At 44.1% G+C, this 20,452-nt stretch overlaps 1 protein-coding gene across 6 annotated transcripts in view; it reads right to left on the reverse strand.

The window, feature by feature from the left end:
• Window positions 1–7,311: 7,311 nt before the first annotated feature.
• The window catches only part of Nr2c2 (nuclear receptor subfamily 2 group C member 2), an 88,205-nt gene continuing 75,064 nt past the window's right edge, over window positions 7,312–20,452 (reverse strand). For 2 of the 6 annotated variants that reach the window (XM_029557049.1, XM_029557048.1), the window contains exons 9-15: window positions 18,647–18,780; window positions 17,333–17,510; window positions 16,126–16,247; window positions 12,430–12,674; window positions 11,769–11,906; window positions 10,587–10,692; window positions 9,920–10,214 (exon numbers count right to left, since the gene is read on the reverse strand). In XM_029557049.1, coding sequence (XP_029412909.1) covers window positions 9,968–10,214; window positions 10,587–10,692; window positions 11,769–11,906; window positions 12,430–12,674; window positions 16,126–16,247; window positions 17,333–17,510; window positions 18,647–18,780 — 1,170 coding nt within the window. In that variant the 3' untranslated portion in view covers window positions 9,920–9,967. Of the gene's footprint in view, window positions 7,878–9,918; window positions 10,215–10,586; window positions 10,693–11,768; window positions 11,907–12,429; window positions 12,675–16,125; window positions 16,248–17,332; window positions 17,511–18,646; window positions 18,781–20,452 lie in introns of those variants that run through there. The other 4 variants (XM_029557051.1, XM_029557047.1, XM_029557046.1 and 1 more) reach the window with 4 other exon arrangements.

Consider the following 20,452-nt stretch of genomic DNA (forward strand, 5'->3'; position numbering starts at 1 on the left):
CATGGTCTGATCCTCCTGGCACAAAGACTGTCTGTGGCAGGCGGCTTTGGGTTGAGGAGAGTGCAAGGCAATCTGGATCCTCTGTCTCAGTTCTAGAACTGTCTCTTCATCTTTGCTGGCTTTTATAGTGGAGGCCAGGAGGGCTGCTATCCTCTGGCTAAGCCACCTGTGGCTGGCAGGATGGATGCCTCTCCTTTTAGTACAAAACAAGTGTATGGGTAGTGCTCACCTTCTCAACCAAAGCCTAGCAACCCCTGCTTCCTGGGGGTTCACAGCTGTGGGTAGAGGGGTCCCTGATGCACTATGTTGGCTATAGCAGGGATCTTTTTCAGTCTTGTGAAGGCACCACCTGGTGGGAACTTGGGGGTTCTCCTGCTGAGCAGTGCTGTCTAACTTGACTTTGTTAGGTTGCTTGTTAGGTTGGGAGAGTGTGACATCTAGTTCTTTTCCTCTGTTGTCACTGTCACTTCAGTTACGCTGGTTCCATCCCTTAGAGGACAGCAGAGCCTTCCAGGGTTGTCTCAATGTTTACTATAGACCTTTTAGCACTTAATCATATGATGAGTTTATGGGGTACAACAGGCAGTGGTTAAAATTGCCGAAGGCCCTTTGGGCTCAGGGCAGGGCTACTGCCCTCCCCTGAGCAGACTCAAGCCCCATCTTCCAGTCCTCACCTGGTTTCTCTGTGCAGAGTGGTGAGAGGGGGCAGCTGGCCAACCACATAAGGGCAGCCAGTGTGCTTATGAACCATGAGGGAGGGATTCATGTTAAATGGTACAACGTGAGGCCTTTCTAGTCACTGCTCTGGTTCTGGCTTGTTACTTTTAGGCAGACCCATGTTCAGATGATGGCCTGTGGAAGCTGGAGTGGAAGGGGGACATAGGCTTTAATGTGTATGGGGTGGGAGTACTTGACTGGAATTTGATACCTTGCTTCCTTCGGTTGTGTAGGCAGCAGATGCTGAGGTGTGGAAACCGACGTCACTGGGAAGAGTCATTAAGTCTGTCTTTTCCTATTTAGGAACAGGAGGGTTCACTTGTATACATTTAAAAACCTAATGGGGCTGGAGAGATGGCTCAGTGGTTATAAGCACTGATTGCTCTTACAGAGGGTTCAAATCCCAGCACCCACATGGTAGCTTACAACTATCCATTAACTCCAGTTCCAGGAGATCCGACGCCCTCCTGACCTCCAAGGGCATTGCATGATGTAGGTGCACTTGCATATATGCAGGCAGTAAGTACACTCATACACATAAAATAAAAATAAAATATTAAAAAAAAAACAACAAACTAACAGAACACATTTGGTCCTCCTTGACACACTATGTACTTTAACTAGCTTTTGCCAGATGTTACCCTGAAGTGATAAAGTTTCCACTTTGAGGTACAACTGGCAATAAAGCTGACTGGCAGCAGTGAACTCTGTCAGGATCTGACTGGGACCTCTGAGCCCTCAATCGTGATGGTCAGAAGATGGAAGAGCAGTTCCAGTCCAGCTCCCGAATCTGAGAACTTGTACCTAGCATGGTGGTCTGGTGCCTGACTGTACCTATGTTTCAGTGAGGCCCACCCATGTTTAGAAACAGTCTGTGTTACATCTTAACGTCCATGCAGAGCTGCTGTCCTGGGAGCACATGGAGACAATCCTGCTGGGGTTTTTCCACTGTTATTTTCAAGCCTACCCGACAGAAATCACTTTGGCCAAGCTGTCTCTCCCAACTGCTGGTTTCTAGGTGGATGCCTGGGTCACATGCTGTTATTGTTATGAGAAAAAAGAAAGATGAGTGGGATACATGCTGGTCTTTAATTCACTTTTAATAGTATAAACCTCATTTAGGTAGTATTAAGCCACAACAATAATGCCACATTGAAACAGCATTTAATAAAATGCATAAAGCTAACCATGCACTGCAATACTCTATATACAGACATGACAATGCAAATTCTTCAAGACTGAAGACATTGATTAGATAGAAAATTCAGTTTAAAAAGAACATGCTATTTTTTAAATGCCATCACATAATAGCTGATTTCACATGGGGAAGAAAGCTGTGGAAGGTGACAGCTTTCAGCAGGTTTTAAACCTGGAATTAAAGGTAATGGCATAAATGGCATTTTCTATAATGTGAAATTACAGAAACAGTCCCAAGAAAATCACACCGGATTTTCCTTTAATAGATGTCTTTTTTAAAAAGGGCTGATAATGCAGCTACATCTTAACAGAGAAATCCAAACCATAGGTAAAAACTAGTTGGTACTATGAAAAATGTGCAGTTTTTCAGTTATAAAACTAGTTGAACACTGATTTACAAGATAATTGGGAAAACAGACTAGAAAAATATCCCAGCACTTGAGTTGTACAGCAGCATTGGAGTCTGTGAATGTGCGGGCTGTTAGGATGACCACTGATGGTATTTTCCTGAAGAAAGGCCATTTTTACTATATAGTCTACACCAAATGTTACCCAAACATTAAAATTTAACACAGTCTAGCAATAGGTAAATGTTGAGCAGTTTTTCTATGTTTTATGTATAAACACCAAAATTATTGAAATTAATTGAAAGTGCTTAATTGCTGAGCATTAAAAATATCTGCTATTTCTTCCTCCTTCCTAAGATACTTTAAAGCTCACAGCTGAATTATTCTTAGGGTTGCTGTTAAGACAAATAGCCTGGAAGAAAATGGAAGGATTCATTTAGAGACTATCAAGCTTTCATGTGTTTTACTTGGAAAGCCACTTTTAATAGTGTGATTGTCACAACAGGCAACAACATGGGTATGATCGAACAATCATGAGGGGTGAGGCTAGGGACTCAAGTGGAAAGCTGAAGCCAAATGACCCATGTCTCACAGAAGGCACTGGGGACTAGTCTCATCAAGTGTTTCTTAAAACATTTTGATAGCTTATTTCAACAATACAGAGCAACTTGTGGGTCAAGCAAGTCTTTGCACTTAGCCAGTGGTCTCCTCCAGCCATGCCCCTGCTTATCATGGCCACTAGCAGCCTCTGCCAGCCTGGGCCCTGGCTCCCAAATGCCACAACTCAGCCTACATTCCAATTACAGGGGACAAATTTCATCAGATTTGGTGAATGAGGAAAGCCTGTCAACTTTAGCTTTCTTATGGGCAGACATGTCCATATTAAATACAACTTTCACAAAATAGAATTCAGTCTGGATCCCCCTCACTTATTTCTAGTTAAAGGAGTAATTTGCCATTTGTGGTTTAACCACCACAAGTTAGCTATCAGCACTGTTGATTTTGAAAGAGGATTTGGTAAGCTTTTTATTTTTACCTGGCATGGAGATGGGAAAGCCATAAGCCAGTGCCCAAGTTGTACAGCCCCGCAGAGTCCTGAGTCCCTGACTCTTGTGCCTGTCTCAGAACCACACAAAGAACTCAGAGTACTGGGGGAAGGCTGATGGCCTTAGCTACAAAGTTCCTTCCAGTTAGGCCTAACTGGTTTGTGAAAGCAGGTTCATAGTCACCACGTAGCTTTGCATATCAGGCTAATCTCTCTTCCAGCTTCCGGACCCTTATGAACCCAGAGAACTGCCCTCCGAACCAGACCTTTTCTGGCTCGAGGCTTCCTTGTGTAGGAGTGACTGACAGCTTGGCCTCTACCAGGCAGCTCCTTGCCCCAGAGAAATGTAGTTGGTAAGAAACTCACCAGCATACCTTCCCTGTTGGAGGGACCTTAACACCACATTCATTCACATGAGCAACGCTAGCATCAACTCTTGACAACATAAGCTTGGATACATGGCTACATGTCTGTATACATAATATACACATATGTACACACATTATATACACTGTACAGAGAAGATAATATAAACACATGTACATTCATTCAGTCATCTAGGCCTGTAACTCTGGACATACCCAAATGTGGCTGAAGGGACTGGGGCTGTGCACGGGATGCACACTGATGGGAGGCACTCTATGAGGTGGTCTAGAACCTTGTACAAAACACCTAAACCAACCCGATCTCGGCTTTAAAACTTTACATTGAAGTTAAGACATTTGCAAAGAGCCGCATAATCTAGAGACTGGAAGTTGGGTAAAAAAAGAGGTGGGCAACTTGTTCTGCCAGTGTGAGATGTTCCCAGGACCCTCCCCAAGAAACAGCTGTCAGATGACGCTTTTCATGGCCCACTGCATGCCCAAGCTGTTTCCACTAGAAAGCAGCAACAAGCTTCCAGGGATGCCAGTCAGAGGCAGTGTGTAAGCAGACTGACTGTGAGAAATGCCCTTTGCCTCACTACCCCCAGCATAGCTACGGGCCACAATTGTTGGCTCGCTGCCAGGACTGTCCCCAAATAGCCAGTATGTGAAGTGTAGAAACTGCTACTCCACTTGGGGGCCACAATGTCCACACTGGCCACCCTGGCTGATGGCTTGACTACCTCAACAGAGTCCGTACCTAATACTGACACTGACAAGCTGGAAAATGATCCCTCAAGGGCATGACAAGTGAATTTACTTGAACTTAAAAGTACAAAAAACTACACAACCCAACCCAACTTCAGCCTTATGAAGAGGCTGGACAATAAACTCCAACACATGCTGCAAACTGGAAGGATGGTGACATATTGTAAAAACACCTTGAGGAAATAAATACTACTATTTGCTAAGGAATTTGGTCTTTGTCTACATCTCCTGTTTTTATGCTTCTATGTAATGATCTCAAATGTTAACACATAACTATCTTAACATTACTTCAGATACTTTTGGAAAAGAGCCCAGTTAACCAGGATATTGTGTGTCCACCTCCCAGAGCCAATGTCCCCTCAACTGAGAAGAGGAGTGGCTAGGCTCAACGGCAAAGTGGCTTAACTAGGTGGGCAGAGGGCCAATCATGCTTCATCAGCCTGAGAGTGTCACAGACTCCTAATCCTAATCAGGGTGTAAAACCCCTGAAAGCTGGAACCCAAACACTGGGCTGTGATTTCATTAAATAATTGGTTTGAGGCTGAGCTTCCTAAATCAATTTGATAAGAGATGGAATGGACTAGCACTCCAAAAGGCTTGAAATGATTTCAGTTGGTGAGTTTTAGGGTATGTGAATATGGCTGTTAAAAGAAAAGGCTGCTTTAAGGTAAGGCCAAGATGATCTGGGAAAACTAGCCTTAAAGGAGTTTTGAAAGCCCATAGTAGTCCACTTGAATTGACCATTACCAGATAAGGGACTTTAAGAAGGACCAGGCTAGACTCACCAACTATTAAGCAAAATTGGTTTTTTTCTTCAGTGCCATCTTATCAGAGCTCAGCACTTCTTACCTAGTCTAGAAACAGCTGAATGGACCAGGGGGTACCCAGGTCCTGTCTCTGAGTGGCCTGGGAGTACCTGGTATGCAAGGAAAGCAAAGCCAGCAGCTGTAAGATGCACAGATGTATGTCAAGATATCCTCGACCAACTAGTTTACAAACAGAGATGAAAAAGACCCGCTTCAACTATCCTGCCCACTCCTTTTGTCTTTTGAATTAAAAACACATTAGTATAAGAAAAATAAATAAAACTTTAAACTGGAAAAATTAAGCCCTTTCCATCATTTTGTACTGGCCACTATTCTCCAATATTGGTTTCCAATCCAGACAGGAATTTGACAGTGGCTTATATGAAGTATCCCTAACACCACAAGAGGAAGCAGCCTGCCTTGTCTTGAGCCCCATGACATTACCTGTGGGCCTTTCTGAACAGGTTCAACAGACACAGATTGAACCTTGTAGGAGGTATTTTTCTTAACTTCTACTAAACAAAAAGCAAATACCAAGTACCTAGAGCTCAGCCTCCCACTTTTCTCAGAAAAGGCAGTTGCTGACATGTGTTCATCGGAATGCAGAGTGCTTTAAGTCAGGCATAATTCCCTTGGAACTGAATTCTATTCTTGGTGGGAACTATGGTCACTCTTCTTTTTTGTTTCTATGCTGCAGATGGAACCCAGGGCCCCAGTACAGGAAAGGCAAGCACTGTACCACTGAGTTACAGCCCAGACTCCACCCTCAACCTCTTTAAAAACTTTGAGAAGGGGTTTCTTCACTAAGTTGCCCAGGTTGGCAGTAAATTTAAGTCTCCTTCCTCAGCCTCCCAAGTGCTGGGATTAAAGGCATACCCTATGTACCCCACCTTAAAGGTTGCTTTTGAACTCTTTTTCCAAGAGCGGGTGGCCTGCTTCTGTATTATTTTAAATGCCTTGGGGGGCTATAGACTAAAGAGCACTGTGTCTCGGGACACTAAAACTCTCTTCTAACACTTAAGAAATGTGTCCTGACACCTGCTAAGCTATACAAGCCCCAGTCTCCCTCAGCAGGCTGTGAGCTCACATAGCCCCCATTCAGCCGCAGGTTCTGAATGAGCACAGATACAGGCCTCTCTCCAGGCACACTGAGAATAAGAGCCCCCCTAGAAGAGCGCACTCTGCAGAGGCCCCACTTACCTGGACAGCATGAACTACTGTCATACCCAGGTCATGTTCAGGAAGTGCTGTCGGGTTCAGAGTACCCATCTTGCACTTTTTGGTCAAAAGCCTCCAGTTCCTATAAGTGGTGTAGGACCCTGGGCACATTTTAAGTCACTGGAAGAATATATAACTCACTTCACAGGTAATTCTTACAAGTTGCAATCTAATTCTGAAAACCAGTCAGAGGAGAAGCGCAGACACTGGAAGAGTGCAGACACGCACCATAAATCAAGACCATGGGAGGGAAGCTGACAAGCACCTCTCTGGCTGGTATGGCAGCTTCTGGCTTGGGTTACTGCCAGTTGTGCTGCCTGGACATTCCCACTTACACACAATGCCAATAAGCTACATTTCACTCAGGAATTAAGCTCAAGATCACTGCGTGCAGTTCAGAGTGCTGCCCTCTTCTAAAGTGAATGATTGTCTTCTGTACCCTAGTGAGTTTTCACAAAAATCATTACATTTCGGCAAAAGACATACAATTTTCCATTTGCCCTGTCTTCTGGCAAGATGTTGCTAACATTACAAATTTGATAAGAAGTCCTTAGAAAGTGCTAATATTACCCTGGTAATTAGTAGCTATTAATTCCAAGGAGGTTTTTTTCTTTTGTTGATTTTTTAAAAATTTTTTTATTTGTTTTTATTTTATGTGTATGAGTGTATTGCCTGCGTGTATGTGAGTGCACCCGTGTCGTGCAGTGCCGGAGGTCAGAAGAGGGCTTCGGATTCCCCTGGAACTGGAGTTAAGGACAGTTCGTAGCCGCCATGTGGGTGCTGGGAATTGAACCCGGGTCCTCTGCAAGAGCAGTCAGTGCTCTTAACCGCTGAGCCATCTCTCCAGCCCGTTTTTTTTTTTGTTGTTGTTGTTGTTTTTTTTTTTAAATAATGTATTTACACATACTATTCTTAGGGTCTTTTAGTTTTAATACTAGTCTCTGACGTTATAAAACCTTTTTTTTTTTTTTTGCCCTTTGAGAATTTCTAAATACAAATTGAATTAAAAGATTGTTCCAAAATCTGCATCATCAAAAGGCATTAAAACATTTCTTATGGAGGGAAAGGATCCTACTAGTCTTTTAGTTGGTATTGTTTGGATGAACAGGTAAGAAGAACCCAGGTAGGAAGTGGTTACTACACTGGAAATATTTGCACATACCAAGACACCACTACTTCTCCTTCCCCTGCATCTGCACAGTCCTAGGAGGCTTCTTCCTGTCCTCAGCTGCCCACTGTGCACTACAGACTGGCTCCAGTGATCTGGCCGTTATACTCTGCGGTCTCCATCTTGAGGATGTAGGGAATTATACTGTCTATCGAAACATTGCCAATGAGACCAGTAAAAAAAAGTTCTTCTGTTATGTTGGAACTCATGAGCCTGAGTGCTGGCAGGCGGACGAGAATCCGGGCCAATCTGGAAGAGAGCAGGCATTAGGGAAATTAAGTGGTTGGCTGCTTGGGGGGTCCTTGTAGAACCACACAGAAGTGACCAAACAGATTCATCCATCATTCACTTTTTTTTTTTTTTTTAAATTTCAACAGTTTTTAAACATTTAATATGAGGAAAACAATGTGCAAAAATGTGTAAGGCTGAGCCGGGTGTGGTGGTGCGTGCCTTTAATCCTAGCACTTGGGAGGCAGAGGCAGGCAGATCCTTGTGAGTTCAAGGCCAGCCTGGTCTACATAGTGAGTTCAGGTCAGCTAGGACTATAGGGAGACCCTGCCTCAAAAAGACCAAAAAAAAAAAAGTATAAGGCTGGTTGGATGGCCCAGTGGGTAAAGTCACTGGCTGTGAAGGCTGACAATCTGAGTCTGATCCTTGGAAGCTACAAGGTGGAAAGAACCAACTCCTGCAAGTTGCCCTCTGACCACCAGTATGCCGTGGTCCCCACACCTACACAAAATACATGTAGTGAAAATGATCCTTTAAAATGTGAATATGTTATGTTGTTTATAGCTATTCTTCCCACCTGTACACAAAGAAAATACTTGGAAATCTATCAAAAGATGATAGGTTAAAGTATGGAGTTTTCAAATAATTAACCACTATAGATTCATTAAAGGGACAGTAAATACAGGGCTGGAGCCATGGCTCAGTGGTTAAGAGCACTCACTGGCTGCTCTTTCAGAGGACCTGGGATCGGTTCCCAGTACCTACATGGTGCCTAACAACTGTCCATAACTCCAGTTCCAGGGAATCCACTGCCCTCTTCTGGCCTTCATAGGCATTGCACACACATGGTTCACTTACATATATGCAGGCAAAACATATTAAATAATAAATAAAAATAGTAATGCCAGTAATGATGTATTCCTACAATCCTAGCACTCAGGAAGCTGAGGCAAGAGAATTAGAATTGGAGGTCAGCCTGTGCTGACCTGTCCTGGAGGGGGAGGGGGAGGAGGAGGAAGGGGATACGTATGTATCTTGCACAAGCAGCACCATCCATTCACTCAACCACCTTAAATCTCTGTGCTCCAGTCCTGAGGGCACCTTTTATAAGGACACCACACCAGATCTGAGGAGCTAAACACAGCAAAGGGTTGCAGGGGCAAATCAGGGTGGACTTCTGTGGCATGAGGCCATCTCAGCTGGGCCTCAGGCTGGTGAGGTTTTTACTAGCAGAGATGCTAAGAATAGGGAGGCAAACAAAGGTAATTTAGTGGGGATAGTCAGTATGAGAAAAGGCATAGGAATGGGAAAGCATACAGTGAATTACAGAGGCTAGGAGATGGCTCAGTCAGTGGGTAGAAGGTGCTTACTACGAAGCTTGACTGATCTGCATTCAACCCCCAGGACTGAAGGAGAGAAAACTCTCAAAGACTGTCCTCTGACCTCAATTCGTGCACTCTCGCACATGTGCCTACAATTTACATACACACACAAAGTAAATTAAGAATATTTTAAGCATTGTCTGGGCGTGGTGTCACATGCCTTTAATCTCAGTGCTCAGGAGGCAGGGGCAGGCAGATTTCTTTGAGTTCAAGGCCAGCCTGGTCTACATAGTGAGTTCCAGATCTGCTGGGGCTACAGGAAGACCCTGTCTCAAAAAGACCAAAAACAAAATTTTTTTTTAAGTGTTAAGAAAGAATTACAATAGAATGTAGCATATCTTAGACATTTGCCTTAGAAAATCCCTGAGTGGGTTTCTTAGTTACGTAAGAAATCTTTAGTTTTGGCCCTCGATCCCATATTTCGTCCTTCTCCTTGTCCCTCTCCTTGATCTCTAAGTGGACCAGAAGTGGCTCTCAGGGTTAGAAGCATGACATCTACTTTCTAAGGCTACAGAGCTGCAATTCTATTATGTGGCTATGCCTGCAGTGACCATTGACCATGCCCATCTGCTGCCCCACAGAAGCTGCAGGAATAGGCTTGTGGCCTCCTAGGGGAACAACTTACTTGCAATCAGGCCAGAGATCAGAATTTGTGGGTGTGGTGCATAATCAGACAGCCATACTGTATATGGACCAGAGGCTGAAGTCACCTCCATGTGTGATGAGTCTTCAGTGACTCCAGTGGAGGATGGTTCTGGGAAAGTGGCATTTGGTCTGAGGAGGTGTGTACAAGGTTGTCCTGGTTTTAGCACAGAAAGACCAACCAGGACAGCAGGTACAAAACCATTTATTTGAGAAGCACAGGGTCAGAAGAGGAAGTACTTGGGGGCCCAGGGAATCTAGATGGATTTCTATGCAGAGGATCCAAGTCTGAGGAAGGAGGCCAAATGTCTTTGCAGGCTGTTCATTTTGCTTACTTTGGGAGGAAAGTATGAGGAAGAAAATATGTGCAAAGGTAGCCACAGTCTGGAAAGGCCTGCTATGCATTCTATATTCAAATCCGCATGAGGCTGATACATACACCCACACCCTATTGTTAATTTTCCCTATCAGTTTATCTGAGGGTAAAATTACCATATACAACTTATCTCTCCTTTATAGGGGCCAGATTTCACTTTGCCAAGTACTCTAGTGCTGCTTCCTCTCACAGAAGCTGACACTTCTGTGCTAGCATATTCTTGCTTTTACAATGAGAAGTCACTAATCAAATATAGGCTTTGCCAGATTGCTAGAAACTGACCCAGCCACACTCCCACCCATCTGTCCTGGCCAGGGCCTCAGGCCTCACCGGTAGGTGTCTTCCGAGTAGGTTTTCTGCACATAGTCCTGTAGTTCCATCTGTGCCTTCTCCTGGAATTTCTCAATCTGGCTTGTGCCTGCCAAACCTGGATGATCTGAAAACAGAAAGCACCCAAGTTTCCCTCTGTATTTGGAAAGTATCATGGATTTCTTAATCTTTCTTTTTAGTCAGACTGCTGACAAACTAATCAAATACAAGAGATCAAGTTCTGGAGGCTCACTCATTGAACTGGGAAATTGTCAGAATAGCTCCCCCCCGGATTAGCTCTGAACTTCTTCCTTTATATTACTCTAGAAAACACATCTTAAAATTATATGAGAACCATTTTCCAGATACTTAATTGTACAATGACTCCTATTTTTAATATTTTATGTGTATGAATGTATTCCCTGTAATGTGTGTAAGTGCACCCATGTTGTGCAATGACCTTGGAGGCCAGAAGAGGGCGCTGGATCCCCTGGAACTGGAGTTATGGATGGCTGTTAGCAGCCATGTAGGTGCTAGGAATCAAAGCTGGGTCCTCTGCAAGAGCAGCCACTACTCTTAACAGTTGAGCCATCTCTCCAGTCCCAGATGACTCCTATTTTTATTAGCTACTTTGCTGATGGTGAATAGGGGCTGGGGAGGAAGAAAAAGGTCATACAATGTTCAGCCCTTGCTGTTGAGGTCAATGGTCAGCTCACGTGAGCTCTCTAGAGGCTTTGAAAACAGCTATAAAAAGGAGGCATGTGAGGCCAGCCCAGGTGCCTTTTGCTTTCCACCAAGAGTTCTGTTTCTTCAGCTGCTATGGCCACACCTTTTAGTAGCTGCTGCTATCCTCAGAGACTGGGCAAACCTGAGTTCCAACCTGCCTGGATTATATATGCTCAGAGAACCTGGAAGCTGGCAAAGAGCCAAAGCAAGAAAGGGACATCGGGTGGTGGTCTCGTTGGTCAGTGGCTTAGTTAGGGTATATATTAAATCCCTTCAGTACATTCAGATACAGTGGCACATTTCTTCTGGGCTGTAGCGGCAAGGATTTAACAATCAACGTACTGATGTTAGGTAGCAAAGCTCACTAGGTCATGGAAAATGTGGAAGGGCTCTCTACACTGATGACAAGATGGTTATGTTCAGAAGTATCAGCACACACAGTGCAAAAGTGTCACAAGTCCCCACCACATATCTTACCGGGGCTAAAGAGAACTATAGCTTTAAGGTATGCGTACTCATAGCCATCTATATCCAGTTTTGCCATGCTGTTACAGAACTCCTGCAGTTTCCAGATGTGCTCCATGACTTGCTTTATCCGGTCACCAGAAAGTTTATCTACAAACAAACATTACAGAGCCCCTGAGGAAAAGTGCTATGAACAATAAAACCAGTCTTTTGAGGGATTACAGAGACAAATGGGAGGGTAACTTGACTTTTTAAAGAGAGCCAAGTTATCTCAAGCTGGTCAAGAGCTGCATTTCCAGCTGAAGTTGAAGTAATAAGAGGTACTCAAGTTCTGCTGCTTTGTGTGCTCTGCCTGAGTAAGGCAGCTAACTCGGCCTGTAGGTACCAAGGGGTAATTCCTTTAATGGCCAGGACTCATGCCTCTGTTCATACCAGCTAGTCTCTGTAGGCCCTTTATGAACATTCTAATTCTTCAACGGCTGATAATTCACCTGACCACAATATATTAGATGGCCATTCCAGAACTTACTAGAGGAGAATTTATGATTCACAGGGAGCAGCTGGCTCAACTCTTTTGGTAAAACTCTGACACAGGGTCAGCCAGGGCTCGGCTTTATTCTACAGGCACAGGCGGGATCAAGACACATTCTACTCTCATATCCCCAGGACCTACCTTCCTGGATGCTGTTCTGCAGGTGGTTGACAATGGCTGCCAGGATGGTAGAGAGACTCATGACCTGGGCACATTGGGCCAGGCCAAGGGTGAAAAGCTCGTTCCAGCAGGCCCGTACCAGGCTGGTATTGCAGTCCTGTCTGGGGACACAAGGATGAGGCCGAGTGCAGTGTATGAGTCGGACTCCGAGCATGTGAGCCCCAGCACTCCCTACCATGTAACAAGGATGTGATTGATGGTCATTCCTAAAAAAATGACCAAGTTCATGAGCATATCCACGAAGGTTTCAACTAAAATTCTTTAGATAATAAAATTCTCTTATACATTTTTTAAGGCCTGTGAGATACACGAGATGGCTCAGTAGGTAAATGTACTTATCCCCAAGTCTGATGACCTGAGTTCAACCCCTGAAACCTACAATATGGAAAGAGAAAACTCCTGCAAGTTGTCCTCTAAGTTTCACATGAGAGCTGTGGCACACGTGTGCCTGCACACATATGTGCATACACATACATATAATACATGTTAAAAATACTTTTTAGATTTTAAGTAATGAGGAAAACATTTTTTATGCATGTGTCATCTATGAATATGACTGCATAGTTGTATGTACGTGTATATTTGCATTCAGGCCAGAGGGCAATGTCAGGTGTCTTCCTTAGTCATTCTCCAACTATTCTTTAAAAATATTTATTTTATGTGTATGAGCATATTGTCTGCATGTGTGTAAGTGCACCCGTGTGGTGTAGTGCCCATGGAGGTCAGAAGAGGGCATAGGATCCCTTGGAAATGGAGTTATGGATAGTTGTTAGCCACCATGTGGGTACTGGGAACTGAACCCAGGTCCTCTGCAAGAGCAGCCAGTGCTCTTAACTGCTGAGCCATCTCTCCAACCCCACTCTCCAACTTATTTTTGAGATAGGCTCTCTTACTGAACGTGGAGCTGACTGATTTGACTAGACTGGCAGGTCAATGAAGTCCAGGGATCCATTTGTCTCTACTGCCCTCCATATGCCCCCTCCACCATGCTGGGATTACAGATATGCGCCCTGGCTTTTAAATGGGTTCTGAGGATCCAAACTCAGGTCTTTATACTTATACAAAGGCTCTTTATTGACTAAAACACTCCCCAAGCCCCACAATAAGACACTTTTTTTTTTTTTTTTTGGTCTTTTTGAAACAGGGTCTCCCTGTAGCCCCTGCTGTCCTGGAACTCACTATGTATACCAGGCTAGCCTTGAACTCACAGAGATCTGCCTGCCTCTGCTTCCCAAGTGCTGGGATTAAAGGCATGTGCCACCACACCCAGCAAGACATTTTAATACAGAGTTAAAGAGGTAGCCCAATTGGTAGGATACTTGTGTAATAAAACACAAAAACCCCAAATAAAACTGGGGCATAGGGGCACACACTTGTACTCCCAGCACTTGGGCTGTAGAAGCAGTTGGCTTAGAAGTACAAGATTATCCTCAGCTATATAGTGAGTTTGAGGCCAGTCTGGATTACATGAGACTGCTTCAGACAAAAAAAAAAAAAAAAAAAAGGGATGGGTTGGAGAGATGGCTCAGCAGTTAAGATGGATGCTCTTGATGCTCTTGCAGAGTCCCAGGTTTGGTTCTCAGCACCCTGACACAGCAGCTAACAACTGTAACTCTAGTTCCAGGGGATCCAATGCCCTCTCCCGACTTCTGTGAGTATTGGAGGACATAGATGCATTTAAATACATGCAGGCAATATATGCTCATACACATAAAATAAAATAAAAAATAGGGATGGCTGCTGGGTGTGGTGACACACACCTTTAATCTCAGCATTCAGAGGTAGAGGCAGGCACTTTCTGTGAGGCAGATCTACATAGAGTTCCAGGCCAGCTGGGGCTATAGCAAGACCCCGTCTCAAAAAGATTAAAAAGGAAAATGGGGGAGAATGGCTATATTACTGTTTCCTTAAAATTTATTAAGCCACGCATAGTGGTAGTGGTGGAAGCATACTTATAATCGCTGGGGAGATAGAGACAAGATGAGATCCCCATGAGAGACCCTGTCACAAACAAAAACACAACAAAAAGATGGACAGTATCTGAGAAACGACACCTGAAGTTGTCTTCTGGCCTCCACACATATACACGTGCACTGCCACCAAAGTTTTTTTTTCCTCCTGTGGACCTAGGTCCTCATGCATCTAGGCAAACTCTGTCACTAAGCCATAGCTACAACTTGCCCTTTGAAGTTTATTCAACCTTAACAGTCCTAGCTTGGTTCTGTCTTGGGAGATGGTTGTCTGTCACTGTGGGTCTCTAACAAAAATGAGAGGCTGCACAGATCACAGGACAAGAATGGAATCTGAAGGGCAGAAACACTGTGCTAACCCTGGCAAACAGAAGACAGAAGACAAAGGTAGAGGAGTCACTACAAGAAAGTTAGTGTGAGTGGCACACTGCAAAACAATTGTCCTTATTCCTCAAGCTGCCAGGAAGCTGTAAAAGGTGAGCAGTCCTGACAGAGCCATTCTCCAGTTGCCTTAGTCCAGGTACAGAATGGCAGTGAGAACCAGGTTACTGTCTAGAACCACTCCCACACCTCAGCTGTATGCCTTGGATTCTATTATGATCAGCACTCTACCAACTTTTGAAGAACAGTATGTGAAATATAATCAAAACTCCTTTAAATGTGCTAGCCTGGGCAAGGAAATCCTTTAGGGGAGGTTCCAAATTGCTCAGAATGAAACAAAACCATTCACAGAAGTGGGAAACATTACTGTTTAACCCATCAAATCATCTTAATTATCTAGCAGTACTAATGACCATGGTATTATAACAGTCTCCCAGATGGCAGGAAGGACAGGCCACTGTCACCCAGAGTTTACAAAGAACCTGTAATGCTTATTCAGTAGTCACTGCCTGTCCAGTTCTCCCAAGAATGACAAGCTAATATTGTCTACCTCTCCTTTAATCCCTGAGTGTGGTGACTACTGTCACTATCACATAGGGCATATGCCACAGCACCCAACCCACCAGCACCACATAGGCTTCTACAGAGTTCCTCTTGCATTCTGAGTGAGTACTGGGTTAAGAGCTTTATCAGTCTTAACCCCTTGTAAGGATTCTATGGGGAAAGAGAGCTCAGACAAATGAAATGACTTACCCACAGCCTCACAGCTGGCAAGCACTATTCTTATGACTCTCAACCCAGATCTGCCACTGAGTGTTTCCCACACATAACCTATAGTGTGCATTCACTACATTCCCAGCTAGATTATAACCACAATGGCAGCCTGCTCCAATTGGATAGCAGTTATTTAGCACAGTGGCAGAATTGGTGTTGGGACTGACTGGGGAATGATCACTATACATAGTGACGCTCAACGAGCAAGCAAGCAAGGAGCTTTCCTACAGAGATATAGGCCACTGCTCTTCACATATCAGTCAGCACTGAGGTGAGGGGCTAGGTAGACACAAGTGCTCTGGCTGAGAGCAGAGCCGATGTAGATAAGCTGTCAAGGTCTAGGCACAGCTCCTAGCAACAAGTTCTTGGCACATATACACTGTAGACTGATATGGTCTCCTCATATTTTGAGTCATTGAAGGGGGTCATAGGAACAGTCACACTAGAAAAGCCCTCAGAGACCCTGCAGGCCATTCTTAGAGGGAAGCATGACTCTGACCCAATGACACACACAGGAAAATAGTCCGCTTACCCAAGTGCCTGGAAGGCTGGGATTGACCTTGCCCAGTGCATGGAGAGGAAAAGCAGGCGGGATGCAGACTCACAGATGTAATGGACATTGAGGTACTCTGGCATTGGGCTGGGCATCGTCAGCTGGAGAAGAGGAGGCATGTGACATAGGAGGTAAATGAAGGGTCCGTATCTTTGTTAACATATTCCTGTCTTGTTTTACCAATTGAGGTCACCAAAGTCACTGTCACAGATCTCAAAGAGCCTTTAAGGGCCGGTAAGGGCTGGTCCTTAGTGGAACATGTGTAGCCAAGGCTTCCACTAGTTTCCAGATTTCTTGCTTGGTGACTTTAGTTGAACAGTCTTTGGAATAGGGCTGACTTGAGACTTCCCAGCTCACCCATACACAAAGACATCCCTGACCCCTCCTGCTTTGGCTAAATTGTTAGTTGTCTTTGGTTCATTCTGAACCATAGGCAAAAGTCTAAAATGAACCAGAGGCATGGCTCAACTGTACAGGTTGACAGTGCTATTATATGTGGCTCCAAGATGGTAATGAAAAGGTGCTGGGAAAAAGCACACAGGAGGATAACATCTCATTAGCAGAAGGGACTGCTTGGGGTCCAGGAACTCTCATGTCCACAAGGACTCCAGTGCCTTTGAAGCTAGAACTCCCTTGGTTATTGGCATCCTGGGAACCCTTGGGTAACTGTGAGCAGGGACCCTATCTATCCAAGTGACTGACCAGACCTCTCCAGTACAGAACAGTGGGACAGAAGACTCTTCTGGAGACTAGAAGGCCTGTTGATGCCCTATAGGGAGGGCAGGCAGGGAAGGGAAGTGTGGGGAAGACTAGGTCCTAACAGCATTCCTCACAGATGGTGGCTGCAGATAGTTAATGTGGTTGGCTGCTTGCTGAACAGTTTATTCAAAAGCATTTCTACATAGAGAAGAGGCAAGGCGCCCACTATATGGGGGCCAGGCTATCACAGGAAGACAAAGCAGTCAGCCTCTGACTCTCACTGGCTAAGCACCTTTGCAATGATGGACCACACTTACTTTCAGAACCAAATGGCATTGTGAGCAAGGTATCAGTGAAGATCCTTCACAATGGGAATGCTCTTTTGGAATTCAAGATCCTGCCACAATTAGAAAACAAGCACTGGTATAGAGCCTGGCTCCAGCATGCTGGGGAAGTAGGTGGCTCATGTTGGGCCAAATGCACTCACCTTAAATGTGACATGTGTGTCTGAAAGGAGGGGGCCTTCAACTTCAATGATGGGTGTTGACTGGTCTCTGCTGATGACATGGATGCTCCCTCCTCCACTGGCATCTATCCCATCTGCTAGGCTTGGAGGTGAGGCGCTGTCTGTGGTATTAAGTGCCTTAGCTAAGGTGTCAAATGCCCTGTAAGCAAAAACAAAGCCAGCATCAGTGGCAGGTGAAAGAAGAGAGCTCTCAGTGATGCCAGTTAGAGAGGCAATGTGCAGATGCAGGTCATCCAGGTCCACTTGCTGAGAGAAGAGCAAAGTGACGCTTTTGTGCATTACATGTAGTGTTTTAGGCACTAAGCCTTGTACTTTTTTGTTTGTTGTTTTTTTGAGACAGGGTCTCCCTGAAGCCTCCCTGTAGCTGGCCTAGAACTCGCTATGTAGATCAGACTGGCTTCAATCTCAGAGGTCCACCTGCCTCTGCCTCCCAAGTATTGGGATTAAAGGCATGTACCACTATACCAGCTAGCTATGTACTTTTAAATCTTCATATAACTTCTATTTTTCACATCTACCCTCCTAAAATGGAAATTATGTCTACTTTATAGATGTGAATGCTGAGGCTTACAGATGTTAACTTTTCCAAGGCCTCTCACAAGGAACGATAATTATTTTATATGGTTCAAGTCTCATTGTCTTTCCCCTAGTCCTAGATCTGAATATTATGGTCAGACTGCAAATTAACAAGAGGACCAACCAGAGGATGTGTGTGGCTCCCAGCATGCCCTTATCTGGCTAGACACCAAGGCCAGAAATAGGAGAAAAACACTAGGCCAAGCTGCCAGGAAGAAAAACACTTTGAGCAGCCAGCCAGCGTGCCTGAGACCAGCTCTCCATCAGCTAGCACTTACCACTCTGAAAGTAGGCAAAACACAAACAAGAAAAGCAATGAGCTGTTTTGTGCAGGTGTACTACAAAGTACTCTATACGATTAACATTTGTTCACCAAAAGGTTCTCCATTGTTAGGAATAAAAATAATGTAAGTGGGTCCATGTGCCCACAGTTAATATCAGGAAGACAAATGTGCAGGGTTCTTCTGACAAATTTATAGTCTTTAATTAGACACAGGTGGGGTGGCTGGACTGTAGTTCAGTGGCTGAGCCCTTGTCTACTACACAGGAGGACAAGGTCAATTTTCGGTTCCACGAAACAAAACAAAAACCACACATATAAGATAGGTGCCAAAATGCTGGTATGCACCCTTACAACACAGGGTCTGAAGTGTATGGGGCGTTAGAGGGCAGCCTCCATCCACAGTCATGGACTCATACCGAGTAATCTCACTTGCAGACTGGTCCTCTGGCTGGATTTCTGAAGTGTCACCATTGTTCAAGGATTCACTTAGGTTGGCAAGGGAAGTCACTACATTTGCCAGTGTGCCCAGAGCTCCCTGGCTTGTTTCAGCCTATTAGATTAAAAAAAAAAAAAAAAAAGTATTAAAATGAGCACACACATGCAAATGACTTAAGGGCAATGAAGGTGTAATGTTGATTCAAAACCAATGTTTAGGAGGTGTGAATGAAGAATCACACCAGGAAGATCTTTTTGGCTATTCACTGGATCAGAACAGATCACTTTGTATCTTGGTTATGGTTATACAGATCCATATGTGATAAAATGACACAATGATAAAATGATAGAAAGATAAAGTGGACTTCTCCAACCATAAATAACCTGTGTGCTTCAAAAGACATTGTTAACAAAATAATAAAAACACAACCCGTAGGAAATGTCTGCAGTCACATGTGTGATAATGGTTTAGTAGCCAGACTATGTAAAAACCTCTTACAACTCAACAAAAAGACAATCCAATTTTAGAAGGGACAAAGGATCTGGAGCCGGGTGTGGTGGTGCATGCCTTTAATCCCACCACTCAGGAAGCAGAGGCAGGTAGAGCTCTGTAGTTCCAGGTCAGTTGGGGCTACAGAGAGACCCTGTCTCAAAAAAAAAAAAAAAAAAAAAAAAAAAGAATAAGGATCTCAAGACATTCTGAAAGAAGAGGCACAAATATCCACTAAGTCCATGTTCAATCTCACTGGAATAAAGATACTTCATGTATCTGGGATGGTGGGATGGCTATACTCAAAGATGGTAACAAGTGTTGCCAAGATATGGAACTCAAGAGCTGACCTGTACTGTAAGACTGCAAACTGGTATAGCCACTTAAAACAGCCTGGCAGATCCTCAAAGTTTAAACATAAAAGTTGTTATGTGACCAAAAACTTTACGCTTCAAACAATCCAAACATCTATCAAGGAATGAATGAATCCACACAATATGGGGCAGCCAGGTGGTGGCATGCTCTTTGGCAATGAAAAGGAACGAACTACCAGTACACGCTATGCCAAGGATGAACCTTGATGATAACTTGCTAAGTGAAAGAAGTCAGGTATGAAGGATTCATACTTACATAACTCCCTGCATGAGAAATATAAGTAATTGTTAAAAACATAGAACCAGAACACAGGTTGGAATGGTTTGGGAGAGTAACTGCTTGATGGGTTTCTTTTGGGATATGAATATTCTGGGATCAGTGGTGAAACTGCAAAATCATGTAGACACACGAATTCCATGAAATTATACATTGCCAAGGGTGATGTGGTATGTGAATTATATTTCAGCTTATAAAAAGAAAGCGAGAAATAGATAAGCTAAGACATAAATATATGCATATATATACATAAATGTCTGTGTCTTGATTACGGAAGTGAAAAACTAGAATCAGTAGGAAATTATCATAAAACTGATTAACAAGTCACAGCAGAACCACAGACTGAGTATTATGCAGCTGCTATAAGATGTGGGTCTTCACAATGAGAAGGTACCTTAAGAGGAAAAATAAAGCTCAGGAAGTGTGGGGAAGCCTGTAATCCCAGCAGTTGGAGAGCTGAGGTAGGAAGACAGAGTTTAAGGCCTCAAAAACAAAAACCAATCACTGACACCAAAAGAGACCAAACCCAAATCAACTAAACAACAACCAAAAGAAAAACAAAAAAAAAACCCCAAACCAACCAACCAACCCAAATCCTCAAGCCCCCAAACCCAAACAAAAGCAAACACCTTGGCCAGGATAAAGT

This window comes from Nannospalax galili, unplaced genomic scaffold (assembly GCF_000622305.1).
Source record: "Nannospalax galili isolate Female #2095 unplaced genomic scaffold, S.galili_v1.0 scaffold406, whole genome shotgun sequence".
Classification (NCBI taxonomy): domain Eukaryota; kingdom Metazoa; phylum Chordata; class Mammalia; order Rodentia; family Spalacidae; genus Nannospalax; species Nannospalax galili.